This window comes from Jaculus jaculus, chromosome X (genome assembly GCF_020740685.1).
Source record: "Jaculus jaculus isolate mJacJac1 chromosome X, mJacJac1.mat.Y.cur, whole genome shotgun sequence".
In the NCBI taxonomy this organism is placed as follows: domain Eukaryota; kingdom Metazoa; phylum Chordata; class Mammalia; order Rodentia; family Dipodidae; genus Jaculus; species Jaculus jaculus.
This window is the reverse complement of record NC_059125.1, coordinates 42179674-42193746: the sequence shown is the minus strand read 5'-3', so window position 1 is coordinate 42193746 and position 14073 is coordinate 42179674. Positions and strand designations below refer to the sequence as shown.

The following is a 14073-nucleotide window of genomic DNA, read 5'->3' as shown; positions in this document are numbered from 1 at the left end:
ATTGTTATCTATTATAATATCCTCCTTTCGTGTTTAATTTTATTAAATTTGCATCTTATGTTTCTCCTCTTTTTTGTTGTTTTTGTTTTTGTTTTTTTAGTTTTTCAAGGTAGGGTCTCGTTCTAGCCCATACAGTCTCAGGGTGGCCTCGAACTCGTGGTAATCCTCCTACTTCTACCTCCTAAATGCTGAGATTAAAGGCATGTGCCACCATACCTGGCTCCTGTCTCTCTCTTTTTTAAATATTTCTTTTTATTTATTTGCAAGTCATGAGAGAGAAAAGAGAGACAGGGCAAGAATGGGCATGCCAGGGCCTCTAGCTACTGCAAACAAACTCCAGATACGTGCACCACTTTGTGCATCTGGCTTTACATGGGTACTGGGGAGTTGAACCTAAGTCCTTAGGCTTTGCAGACAGTTGCCTTAACTTCTGAGCCATCTCTCCAGCCCTGTACCTTTCTTAATTAGCTTAGCTAATGGCTTGCTGATTTTGTTTATTGTTTCAAAAAAACAACTTTTTGTTTCATTAATTCTGTTATTTTCATTTCATTACTTTCTGCCTTGATCTGTTATTTCTTTCATCTATTGATTTTGTCTTATCCTTTTTTCCTTAAGACTTTGAGGTCTCTCTGAGTTTTTTTTTTTTAACATTTATTATTTATTTGGGAGAGAAAAAAAGAGAGAGAATAAGCATGCCAAGGACTCCTGCTACTGCAAGCAAATTCCAGATGCATATGCTACTGTGCATCTGGCTTTACGTGGGTACTGGGAAATTGAACCCAGGCCCTTCAGGCTTTGCAAGCAAGCACCTTTAACAAAATTCACCCATCTCTCTAGCCCCTCTCTGAGATTTTTTAAAAAAAAATTATTTATTTACAGAGAGAGAGAGAGAAGACAGAGAATTCATGTACCCTACAGGGCCTTAAGCTGCTTAAAAAAACAAAACAAAACAAAACAAAAAACCAAAACTCCAGATGCTTGCATGTCTTTGTGCATCTGGCTTTATATGTGTTCTGGGGAATCAACCCTGGGTTGTCAGGCTTTGCAGGCAAGCACCTTAAACACTGAGTCATCTATCCAGCCCCTTGAGTTTTTAATATAAGTTGTCATAGCATGAAATTTCCTTCTTAGCACTGCCTTTGCTATATACCAAATGTTCTGATAAGTTGTGCTTTTATTTTCATTTGATCTAGAACTTTTAAATTTCCTCCCTGATTTCTTCAATGACAAGAATGTATATAGTTCAGTATCCATGTGATTGTTTAGTTTCTGTGGTTTTTCTTGATATTGATTTCTAGTTTTATTCTTTTGATCATATGATACAAGAAATTATTATTTTGTATTTGTTAGGACTTGCTTTATGATCTAAATTGTGATCAATTGTAGAGGAAATTCCATGGGCTACTGAGAAGAACATGTGTTCCTCAGATGCTGGGTGGAATTTTTTTTTTTTTTTTTTGGTTTTTCGAGGTAGGGTTTCACTCTAGTCTAGGTTGACCTGGAATTCACTCTGTATTCTCAGGGTGACCTTGAACTCACAGCGATCCTCCTACCTCTGCCTCCTGAGTGCTGGGATTAAAGGTTTGCACCACCATGCCCGGCTGCTGGTGGAAAATTTTATATAGATGTCTGTTAAGTCCATTTGATCTCTGGTACACTAACTCTGAAGTTTCTCTGTTGGTTTTTGTTTGGGGCCCTGGGGTAGTTACTGGTTGGTGGAGTATTGAAGTTTCTCACTGTTGTATTTGGACCTATCTGTCCCTTTATGCCCAGGATATTTGTTTTTCAAAATTGGGTGTACTAATATTCAATGTAATACATTTATAATCATACCTTCTTGATAGATTGTTCTCTTTATTATTACATACCTAGGACTTCAAGCATGCCAGACAAGTGCTCTACCTATGAGCTATATCTCCAGCCCACAATGTGAATTCTTAAGTTTGGTTTCTTTTATAAATTTTTATTTTTAATTTATTTTTTATTGACAACTTCCGTAATAACCCATGGTAATTCCCTCCTTTCCCCCACTTTCCCCTTTGCAACTCCACTCTTCATCATACCCTTTCCTCATCTCAGTCTGGCGCTTTTATTTTGATGTCATCATCTTTTCCTCCTGTTATGATGGTCTTGTGTAGGTAGTGTCAGGCACTGTGAGGGCATGACTATCCAGGCCATTTTGTGTCTGGAGGAGCAATTGTAAGGAGTCCTACCCTACCTTTGGCTCTAACATTCTTTCTACCACCTCTTCTCCAATGGACCCTGAGCCTTGGAAGTCATGATAGAGTTAGTTCAGTGCTGACCACTCCTCTATCATTTCTTCTCAGTACCATGGTGCCTTCTAAGTCATCCCAGAGATCATCACCAACTGAAATGAGAAGCTTCATTAACCAAAAGTGAGAGTAGCATTAATGTATGGGTGTGAACATTAAGAGAAGTGCTTACTGGGCAGTTTGGTGAGCATATTATATACATTTAGCCAGACTCTAGCAGACATGACTACCACTGTTATAAGTTTTCAGTATCAGACATGTATTCTATTCCCTCCTGTGGAGTGGGCCTCCAGTCTAAGTAAAGAGTGGTTGGTTTCTCCCATAACAGACATGCCACTATTGGACCCCTTGGTTCATTTGGCTTGGCTGGCCAAATTTAAGGATTGAGGTGTCTACTGCTGTACCACTGAACTTCATATCAGTTGGTCTACATGGAGGAAGTTTTCAGCAGAGCTCCAGCAAGATTTCTCAGTGATATTATATCCCAAGTATTCTTGGTGGGAAATCAAGAGCATTAACAATGGCCTGTAATATTTTGGGGCATCAGGGACCTTGCTGTCCAACAATTCACTGGAAGGTATCCCATCCCTGGTACTGAAAATTTTCTAGTAACAACATATGGCTTCTGGACGTTCCATTGTCCAAAAAAGTGGGTTTCCATATGACTTATTCCTACCCTCTTTGATTTTGATTAGCCCTCCCCCCACTTTTCCTTTACTCAGTCTCTTTCCCCTAACCTTACTTAGGCCTTTCCACTCGCATTAATCTGTTGTTCTACTTAAATACATACAATATCATCTTTTTAAGTCCCCCCTCCATCCCTTTCTATTCCCTTTATATCCCCTTTATAGCTAACTGGCCTCTGCTACTGAGTTTCATTTCAACTCACATAGAAATCCTATCATTTGTAGCTAGGATCCACATATGAGAGAGAACATGTGACATTTGGCTTTCTGGGCCTGGCTTACTTAACTAAGTATAATCCTTTCCAGATCTATCCATTTTCTTGCAAATTTCATAGTTTCATTTTTCTTTACCGCTGAGTAAAACTCCATTGTGTAAATGTGCCACATGTTCATTATCCACTCATCAGTTGTAGGATATCTAGGCTGGTTCCATTTCCTAGGTATTGTGAATTGAGTGGCAATAAACATAGTTGAGCAAATATCTCTAAGGTATTAAGACGAGTCCTTAAGATATATACATAAGAGTGCTATAGCTGGATCATATGGTAAATCAATTTTTTGCTTTCTCAAGAACCTCCACACTGATTTCTACAATGGCTGTACCAGATTGCATTCCCACCAACAGTGTAGATGGGTTCCTCTTTTTTTTTTAATTTATTTATTTGAGAGAGAGAGAAGGGAAGAGGAAGATAGAGAAGAGGTTATGGGCATAGCAGGGCCTCGAGCCACTGCAAACAAACTCTGGATATGTGCCACCTTGTGCATCTGGCTTACATGGGTACTGGAGAATTGAACCTGGGTCCTTAAGCTTCACAGACAAGTGGCTTAACCACTACACCATTTCTCCAGCCCGGGTTCCTCTTCTTCTGCATCCTCACCAGCATTTATGGTCATTTGTTTTCATGATGGTAGCCATTGTGACAGGAGTGAGATGGAATCTCAAAGTAGTTTTAATCGGCATTTCCCTTATGGCTAAGGATGCAGAACATTTTTTTTTAGATGTCTATTTGCCGTCTGTATTTTGTCTTTTGAAAACTCCCTATTTAGTTCCATAGCCCATGTTTTTACTTGAATTGTGTGATTTCTTCTTTTTTTTTTGAGTTCTTTTTATATCCTGGATATTAATACTCTGTCAGATGAATAGCTGGAAAAGATTTTCTCTATCTGTAGGTTGTCTCTTTGCTCTATTCACAGTGTCCTTTTCCTTTGCTGTACAAAAGCTTTGTAATTTCATGAGGTCCCAGTGGTTGAGCAGTGGTTTTATTTTTTGAGCAACTGGGGTTGTATTCAGAAAGTCTTTGCCTATGCCAATATTTTGAAGGGTTTCCCCTACTTTTTCCTCTAGCAGTTTCAGAGTTTCAGGTCTGATATTAAGGTCTTTGATCCATTGGACTTGTTCATGGAGAGCGATAAGGATCTGTTGTTATCCTTCTATTGATACATATCCAGTTTTTCTAGTACCATTTGTTGAAGAGGGTGTCTTTTCTCCAGTGAACATTTTTGGCATTTTTTTCAAAGATCTGGTGGCTGTAGCTACCCAGACTTATATCTGGGTCCTCTATTCTGTTCCATTGGTGTACATGTCTATTCTTGGGCCAGTACCATTCTGTTTTTGTTACTGTAGCTCTGTAATAAAGTTTAAAATCAGGTGTGGTAATACCACCAGCCTTATTTTTGTTGCTCAAAATTGTTTTAGGTATTGGAGGGTTTTTATGCTTCCAAATTAATTTTAGGATTGCCTTTTCTATTTCCGTGAAGTATGCCATTGAAATTTTGATGGGGATTGCATTAAATGTGTCTTGCTTTTAGTAAGATTGCGATTTTCACAATATTGATTCTTCCAATCCAAGAACGAGGGATGTCTTTCCATGTCCTAGTGTCTTCTGAAATTTGTGTCTTGAGTGTTTTAAAGTTTTCATCATAGAGATCCTTTACTTCCTAGGTTAGATTGCAAGGTACTGTATTTTTTTAATGCAATTGTGAATGTGAGTTATTCTCTGATTTCATCCTCAGCATGTTTGTTGTTAGCATATATGAAGGCTACTGATTTTGGTGTCTTTATTTTATATCCTGCTACATGGCTACAAGTGTTTAATCAGTTGTAACAGTTTGCTGGTAGAGTCTTTAGGATCCTTTATTCATCGAATCATATCATCTGCAAATGATAACTTGATCTCTTCCTTTCCAATTTGTATCACTTTTATGTGTTGCTCTTGCCTTATTGCTATAGCTAAGATTTCCAGTACTAATTAAATAAAAGTGAGGACAGTGGACACCCTTGTCTTGTTCCTGATTTTAGTGGAAAAGCTTCAAGTTTGGGAAGATATGGCATAGAACTGCTGGAAATTCAAGGTTAGCCTGGCCCGTATAGTGAGTTCTTTTTTTTTTTTTTTTTTCTCGAGGTAGGCTGACCTAGAATTCTCTCTCTGGTGTCAGGCTGCTCTCAAACCTCAGTAATCCTCCTACCTCTGCCTCACAAGTGTTGGGTATGCACCTCCACACCTGGTGAGTTCTCATATTTTACTCACTTATTTATTTGTTGCTGGGGCTTGAATTAAGACCCTTGAGTGTGCTAAGCCTATGCTTTTCCAGTGGGCTGAACCCCATTTTGCTTTTTAAATGAACCTTCACAAAATTTGTAAATTTTTTCCTCCGAATGGCCCTTTGGCATAGAGGGGAATATATTATTGTCCTTATTTGACAAAATAGCACAGTGGTGCCAGACTCAGTACTTTATTTCTTGTCTACCTTCATTGCTGCTGTTTTCAAGGGGCTTGGTAACATAAAGAGGATATTCCTTTTGCAACCCTCAATCTGACCAGCACTTATTATACTTTCAGTGTATGGTGTATTAGTTTTCATTTTGCCAACTCGTGGGATCAAGAGAAAAGTTAATTGAACCTGGTAGAAATGCTATAAACTCTAGACCAAGTATATTGTTAGCTTTAGAGGGCTGTATTTAGCAATTGCCTACATCCATTTTTGTTTCATTTGTGGCTTGAAAATGAGGTATACAAATGACTTGAGAAAAATAAAAATTTCCCTAGCCGGTCGTTGTGGCACATGCCTTTAATCCCAGCACTTGGGAGGGAGGCAGAGGTAGGGGATCATCATGAGTTCGAGGCCACCCTGAGAATACAGAGTGAATTCCAGGTCGGCCTGAGCTAGAGTGAGAGAGACACTTCCTCGAAAAACAAAACAAAACAAAATGAAATAAGATTTCTCTGTGTAATTACAAATATTAAATAGTTTTTAAATGTTTCTTGAAATGATGTTCTTTTAAAATGAAGTGTCTTTACACTATTATAGTAGAGAGCATCAGGTTTGCTGAGATGAACTTCCAGACCAGGCACAGTTATGGAGGAAGGGATATTTTTTGAAGCTTACAGATTCAGGTGTAGTACCATAATGGTAGAAAAAGTTGGCCCTCTCTAAATGACCAGGCCTACAGAGAAAAAGCCAAAAGCAAAATCACACAGCACACTTCAGGAACTCTAAGAGGAACTCAGGCACTTTGTGTATTTTTAGATTGGAATTTCAAACCCACCACCACACAGCACAGCACATTTCAGGAACTCCAGCTAGACACACTTTGCATAATTTTAAATTGGAATTTCAAACCCACCACCACACCTTAAGATCCACCCAGTGACACCTCCTCCAGCCAGGTGGTTGCAGATCCAAACTACAAACTAATAAAACACTGAATATATTGGGGGCCATCTATTCAAAGTACCACAGCTGTTGATAAAATTTGTGTAATAGTTAACTAATTTTCTTGATATTTTTTCAACTAATCAAGAAGAAAATCCCTAAAAGTTAACTTAAAACTTACTGAGTGAAAGTAAAACTATAATTAAGCTAAGTGATGAGATTGAGTTTTTACTAGCTATTTCAACCCTTTTAAAGGAATTTTGTTTTTTTCTGTAGTGCTATTGATGTGTCTGTTTCAAACCAATTTGAAAATTATATTCTTTTGAACTTTACTAATTGACATAGTTCAATCAAAATTTAACTTTTAACATTTTGGTGCCCTTCTTTATTTCAACTCACTGACAAGTAATTTTTGAGACAATATTGAGATGGAAAAAATAATGTTTAATTTTTTGCGCTTCAGCTTCCATAGAGACTGCACTTCCTGCTCTTGTTGTTCCCATCTTGGAGCCCTGTGGTAATTCAGAGTGTCTACACATTTTTGTCGATTTGCATTCTGGAATGTTCCAGTTGATGCTTTATGGACTTGGTAAGTTACTAAATGATATAACAAAAAATAGTTTTAACAAAAGCAAAAGAAAATTTTCAAAAAAATAAAAAAGAAAATGTTCTATTATTGGTGTTATATGCAGGGTTGAAAAAGAGAGTATGGAAAGAATAATGACTTGGCTGACATCTGTTCTTAGGACCTTAACTCTACTTAGTATTTATTGTATCAAAAGTTAAACTTCCCAAGGTGCATTCATGTTGCTTCTCACATAAAGTAATAATATTGATAGCTGGTGGTTTTTAGGTTATCTGTTAGTTCAGTTTCTATTTTACCACTAATAGGTGGCTGATACAGAAAACACTGTAAGGAGTTCTTTGTTATTCATGGCTGGAGAACATAATTTATGAGAATACAAATAAAATCTGGGATTTGGGATACAGATGTCTGGAATAAAGAATTTTTTTCTGGTCTTAACTCAGTAGGCATCACAGTATGATTTCTACTCAAACTCTTTCACTGATCTATATGCCCAGCCCTAAAGTTTAATTTCTAACTTGTTCAGGTACTGAGCTGGTGTTCTGAAATATGGAATACTAGGAACTTATTGTATTGCTAGTAAAACAATGTTCCTGAATATAGTAGCACAATTGCTATTGGAAAATAATATTAAGCAACATAAATTGATGAAAATAAAGGATTTTCTGGCTACATTGTATAAAAGGTAGCTTTTTTTAAAATTTTTATTTATTTATTTATTGGAGAGAGAATGGGTGTACCAGAGCCTCCAGCTGCTGCAAATGAACTCCAGGTGCATGTGCCACCTTATGCATCTGGCTTATGTGGGTCCTGGGGAATCAAACCTGGGTCCTTTGACCTTACAGGCAAGTGCCTTAACCACTCAGCCATCTCTCCAGCCCATAAAGGTAGATTTTCATATAAGGTATTCATGGAACACAACTTATTCTTTGAATCACAACATATTTATGACATCTACATGACAAAGAAGTATCACATTGTGAATTCTTAACTATAGCCTTAAGCCACTTAGAAAAATATTTATTTACACATGTGTGTAAGGCAGAGCACTGGAGAGAATATAAATGAGTATGTTGCCAGGACCTCTTGCTGCTGGAAATGAACTCCATACATGTGCTACTTTGTGCATTTGGTTTTATGTGGGTAATGCATTGAACATGGACTGACATGCTTTGCAAGGAAGCATCTTTAACCACTGAGCAATCTCCCCAGCCCCATTCAATTTGTTCTTTAAAGCTTTTCATTTACCTTTTTCCCCCAAGGTAGGGTCTCACTTTAGCCCAGGCTGACCTGGAACTAACTCTGTAGTCCCAGGTTGGCCTCGAACTCACAGTGATCCTCCTGCCTCTGCCTCCTGAGTGCTGTGATGAAAGGTGTGCACCACCATATCTGGCCCTTTTTTGACATTTAAAATGGAATCATTACCATCAGGGTTACAGTAGATATTTTGACAGAAGTAAGATAATTCCAAGAAAACAGCATAAAGTTGTATTAGAATGGTTAATATTCTTCGTCTTCTTCTACATTATCTGTTCTAACCTTATAGTTCTTGTCTTTAGCAGCCATGTCCTGTCAGGCTTCAGAAAACTTTCCTTCCTCTATGCCCTCACCCTTGTACCCATGAACAAAGGCACACTTGACATATATCAGGTTAGTTGTGACCCATGCAAGCCAGGCCTCAGCAACGTCTGTAATGTGCCTCAGCATACACACATAGCTCACTCCCTTGGCGAGGTATTCACCAGCTACAGCGGGAAGCTGGTAACTTCTAACTTTGGAGCTAGTGGGATGCCCATTCAGAAACTTGATAGTATACTTGGTTTTTATGTTAGCAATGGCAGCACTGACATCTTTGGGAACCGTGCCATCATGGCTCAGCAGAGAGCAAGTTATGTATTTACCATGTTGAAAATGACATTTCACTATCTACTTGGCTGGGCATATATAGTGAGAGGGAAGTGGGCATGAGGGTAGAGCACCATCAGTCTGATCAACATTCAGGCTACATCAGATCTGAGAGAGACAGTGATTCAAAGCACAATTTGCCTTATTAGGCAATTAAGATCAGTATGATTTTTACAAGTGTCATAGATGACCTGGCCCTGTTGGTGTAGGTACTGACAGGAGATCTGGATGATGGAGACATTCAGCTTGAACTTCTTACTATATTCAACTAGGAGGTGAACCCAGAGCCAATTACCCCACCAAAGTTGTGGAAAATCCAGAATTCCAGTATAGTACTTCTCACCGATGTTGTGAATTTGGTGTAGACAAAATCATTGATCTTCATACCAATGGTGTAGTGCCCACAGGTATAATTACTGGCTGCCCATCCCTTTCCAGGGATGAGCTGCTCCATTTGGAAGAGCGAACAGGTGCCAGCACTAATTTCATCAAGAATCCTTGTGCTGCAGATCTTCAAGTGGTGCCTTGGGTTCATGCCAGCCATCTCACAGAAGGCTTTGAAGGTGTCCTTTCCCTCAGTGGTTATGTCACTTGATATCTGACCTCTGGCTAGATGACATGTTCTAGTCAGTAGGGTTCCCTGCAGGTATAGTCGATCTGGACAGTAGCCTCCTGACCAACAGGGTGTGGATGCATGACTTGCTGGGTTCCGTGATTGGGCATCAGGAGGCAAGAGGACTAAGGGATCTCCCACTGAGATGCTGTCAGTCTGAGGGAGTAGTGAGAAGTCAGCAAGTTATACTCTACCCTACACCTATACAGTAACTCCCTAGTGCCCCAGCTGGCAGGGTGGCTCTAGACCTGGCCTCCAGAGGCTCAGCCCAGCCACCTGCCACCATGGCCTGCCACCTTCTGTCCTTGCTCTGACTGCCACCATGGCCCCGCCTCCTACAGCTGCTGCTTTAATGTTTCCCGATTGTTACCACAGTACATACTCAGAAATAAAAGCCCAAGGATATAAAAACAAGGGGCAAAAAGTAGTCTCATGGATATATGCTCATCTTAGATCAAACTGCTATAAAAAAATCAACAGGAGTGTATCTTTTCAAAATTGTGAAGGCTACAAAATAACAGTTGAAGTATCTGTGTAGTTACTTTCTTTAAAAAAAAATTAAAAAAATATTTATTTATTTATTTGATAGAGAGAAAGAGGCCAAGAGAGAGAAAGAAAGAGGGAGAGAATGGGCACACCAGGGCCTCCAGCCACTGCAAACGAACTCCAGACGCATGCGCCCCCTTGTGCATCTGCCTTACGTGGGTCCTGGGGGAATCAAACCTGGGTCCTTTGGCTTTGCAGGCAAACGTCTTAACCGCTAAGCCATTCCTCCAGCCCATAGTAGTAACTTTCTTGTAAGAACTTTCCTCTTGCCTCATGAGCAGCTGCTTTTGTAGCAGTGTTCTCACAAGGATGTACATATTCTCATATCTAGTCTTATCAAAGGTACTAATTCTGTCATGAACACTCTATACTTGTGACCCCTTCTAAACCTAGTCTTCTAATTTTTTCCTATACTTTTTTTAAAATATTAGTTCAAATCATTTTGTATTTTCTTTTTCTTTGAAATTTTTTGTTTATTTTTATATATTCATTTGAGAGTGACAGACAGAAAGATGGAGGGAGGGAGGGAGAGATGGAATATGGGCACACCTGGGCCTCCAGCCACTGCAAATGAACTCCAGATGCATGCGCCACCTTGTGCATCTCGCTTATGTGGATCTGGCTTATGTGGGTACTGGGGAATTGAGCCTTGAACCGGGGTCCTTAGGCTTCACAGGCAAGTGCTTAACTGCTAAGTCATCTCTCCAGCTCCCATTTTGTATTTTCTTTTGCTGTATCTTACTTAATATTTTCTAATGCCATTAAAGTTAGGACAGACAAAATTAGCAAGCCAATCTTCAGCCAACAGTTCTTGTTTATGCCAGAGATCATTTGTGCTTAGCAAATACATTTTTTTTTATTAATTTTTTAATATATTTATTTGAGAGTGACAGACACAGAGAGAAAGACAGATAGAGGGAGAGAGAGAGAATGGGCGCGCCAGGGCTTCCAGCCTCTGCAAACGAACTCCAGACGCGTGTGCCCCCTTGTGCATCTGGCTAACATGGGACCTGGGGAACCGAGCCTTGAACCAGGGTCCTTAGGCTTCACAGGCAAGTGCTTAACAGCTAAGCCATCTCTCCAGCCCCGCAAATACATATTTTTATAGAATTGCTTAGTTTATATTTAAGGTTATAATAATTATCAAATTTACGTACTTGCCAGTTGGAAATGCTATTTAACTGGACTAGGAATTTTGTCCATTAAAATATAGGAAGAAACCTCTTGCCATTGCAGAAGAACTCCAGATGCATCATGTGCCACTTTTGTGCATCGGGCTTTACCTCTGATCCATTTCTCCAACTCTGCAAGTGGCAAGGAGCCTTGGCATGCCCATTCTCATCCTCATATTCTCTTTCTGTACTTACCATTAAATAAATAAAAATATTGGCAGGGGATTCTTTGTATTTGTTTGACTTGTTCTTGCCAGCATGCATTTCACTGTGTTACCTGTTACTCTCCTGGAATGTGGAACAAGGAAACCAAGTTGATTTAGTTTATGGTACAGTTAGCTTAGTGTTCTCCAGCTCAAAAACAACCTCATTTTCTGTCTACAAATAATTTTTATTTACGTCTTAAGCTATATAAATAAGATTTTGTTTTTCATGTAAGCAATTAACTAATAAAGTTCTTTATTTTTGTAGATCAGGCCACTCTGGATGACATGGAAAAATCTGTGAATGAAGACATGAAACGGATCATTCCTTGGATTCAGCAGCTTAAGTAAGCTTATTTATTTATTTAGCTCAAGGCTAAACATGAAAAACAATCTATGCAAAATATTTCTTTTCTTTCTTTCTTTCTATTTTTTTTCCAAGGTAGGGTCTTGCTCTAGCTCAGACTGACCTGGAATTCACTATGTAGACTCAGGGTGGCCTCAAACTCACAGCAATCCTCCTACCTCTGCCTCCCGAGTGCTGGGATTAAAGGCATGCACTACCACGCCTGGCTCCATCATTACTCTTGATCAATCTCTGTCCTTAAAGTTTATGACACGAAACTTGAGCACCATTTGGTACATTCGGGCTCTCAGTTTTCTTAGAATACATCCAGGATGGCACTGCCTCATATCAAATCCCCTCTCGATCAAATTGAATTCTAAAAGACACAGCACTCAACTTTCATTCCTTGCCACTTTTTCTGTATCTAATTATCAGTTGATGGACAGTCAGGCTAAACCACTTTTTTATTATGAATATTCACATGCAAGTCTATCTGTAAACTCACACTTTTATTCCTCTTTGGTGAATATCTAAAAATGGAGTTGGTGGGGCATAATAAAATTATGTTCCACTTTTTAAAGAAATAAGTATACACTTTTCCAATGTAGCTATGCTATTTTGTGAAAGGGTTTCTATTTTCTAAGTTTTTGTGAGCACTTTTCATTGTCTTTGAATATAATTTGGTGAGTATGACATCTTTCATTGTGAACTTCATATTTTCCCTTATGACTAATGGTAACGAGCATCTGTTAATGTGATGCTTTAATATTATTAAGCAAAAACAAATTCTGAAAAAATGAACAGTCAGGCTTGGTGGTGCCTACCTATAATCGAAGCACCCAGGAAGCAGTGGCAGGAGGATTGTTGTGAATGTGGGGCCAGACAAAAACATATACATACAAAATACAAACTCCAACTTCTTTAGTATTAGAGTCAACAGACGCAGATGTATGTGAACTCCAGCAAATAGAATCACAGTCAACAGGACAAAGCTACAGAAGCTGCACTTTTTTATCCATAGGCAGTCAGTATGGGAAATAGCTGACTACTGCTCCCACAGTGCATAAACTACAACCCCCTGGGGAGATCCGCAGCCCTACTGAAGAGCATCCCCAGTGCAGTGTGGGGGCAGGGAGGAGGGAAAAGAGGGCACCAACACGTGATGTATCTAAACAAAACATCTTGTTAGTAATAATAATAAACATTTTTAAAATCCTGTACTCAAATATATTTCTGTTCTGTAAAAATCATCACAAAAGAAAAAGGAAAATGTGAAAAATGAGTCATGTATGGTGGCATATGCCACTAACTGCCAGCACTCAGGAGGCTGAGACAGGAGGATTGCAAATTCCAGGCAGTTTGGGCAACATAGCACTTTCTGGTCTCAAAAGGTGAGAAAGTAATTCTATGCACACATTGAAAGAGTACCATGTACATCAATATTTAGAATTATTTATTTTTAAATTAGTATACAAAGAAACGGATTTCCTTCTGGCCTTTTTTTCCCTCTTCAAGTTAGGGTCTCACTGTAGCCCAATTGACCTAGAACTCCAGACTAGCCTTGAACTCACAACAACTTCCATAAATATGGACAATGTAGCATGATCATAATCCCCTTCCCTTCTTCCCCTCCCAAACTCCCCTCTACTGGATCCCTTCTTTCAAACAAGTTTCTCTTTTATATTGATGCCATCATTTAATTTTTGTTGTTGGTGGTGGTGCATTAGCGATCTTGGTGGTTTAAGATGTCATCACCATCTTTCTGATAGCAAATGTTTTCTTACATCATTTGCACATAGGCACCCAAGACCCTGCCAATTCCGTTCCTCTTAAACAAGTCAAGACGCCTCCACTGAGAGCCAGTGTTTGAAGGCCAAACTCTCAAAGATCACTATCCCGTGGACCTCTACAGTCACTCTCAGGGCCGCCCCCCCCCCCAACCCCCCGGCCATCAAGTTCCTATTTTCTTTTGGAGAAACTGGAAAACTTACATAGATTTCTCACTCACCAATGCCAAAATTCTTGGACCTTTTCTCAAACTGAGGATTTACAACCTTTTTGGCTTCCTACTTCTTTACGACAGTAGCCA

General features: G+C 39.2%; 1 protein-coding gene and 1 non-coding gene across 2 annotated transcripts in view; one reads left to right on the top strand and one right to left on the bottom strand.

Annotated features, from left to right (window-relative positions):
* Positions 1-14073, top strand: part of Med14 (mediator complex subunit 14) — a 107511-nt gene that overhangs the window by 34341 nt on the left and 59097 nt on the right. Inside the window, exons 11-12 of the mRNA XM_012950445.2 lie at positions 7077-7202; positions 11907-11985. Of these exons, the coding sequence (XP_012805899.2) occupies positions 7077-7202; positions 11907-11985 (205 nt within the window). The remainder of the gene's footprint in view (positions 1-7076; positions 7203-11906; positions 11986-14073) is intronic.
* On the bottom strand, positions 13704-13778 carry LOC123456925. The gene has a single exon (XR_006634786.1). It is a non-coding gene; the product is annotated as a small nucleolar RNA SNORD24 (small nucleolar RNA).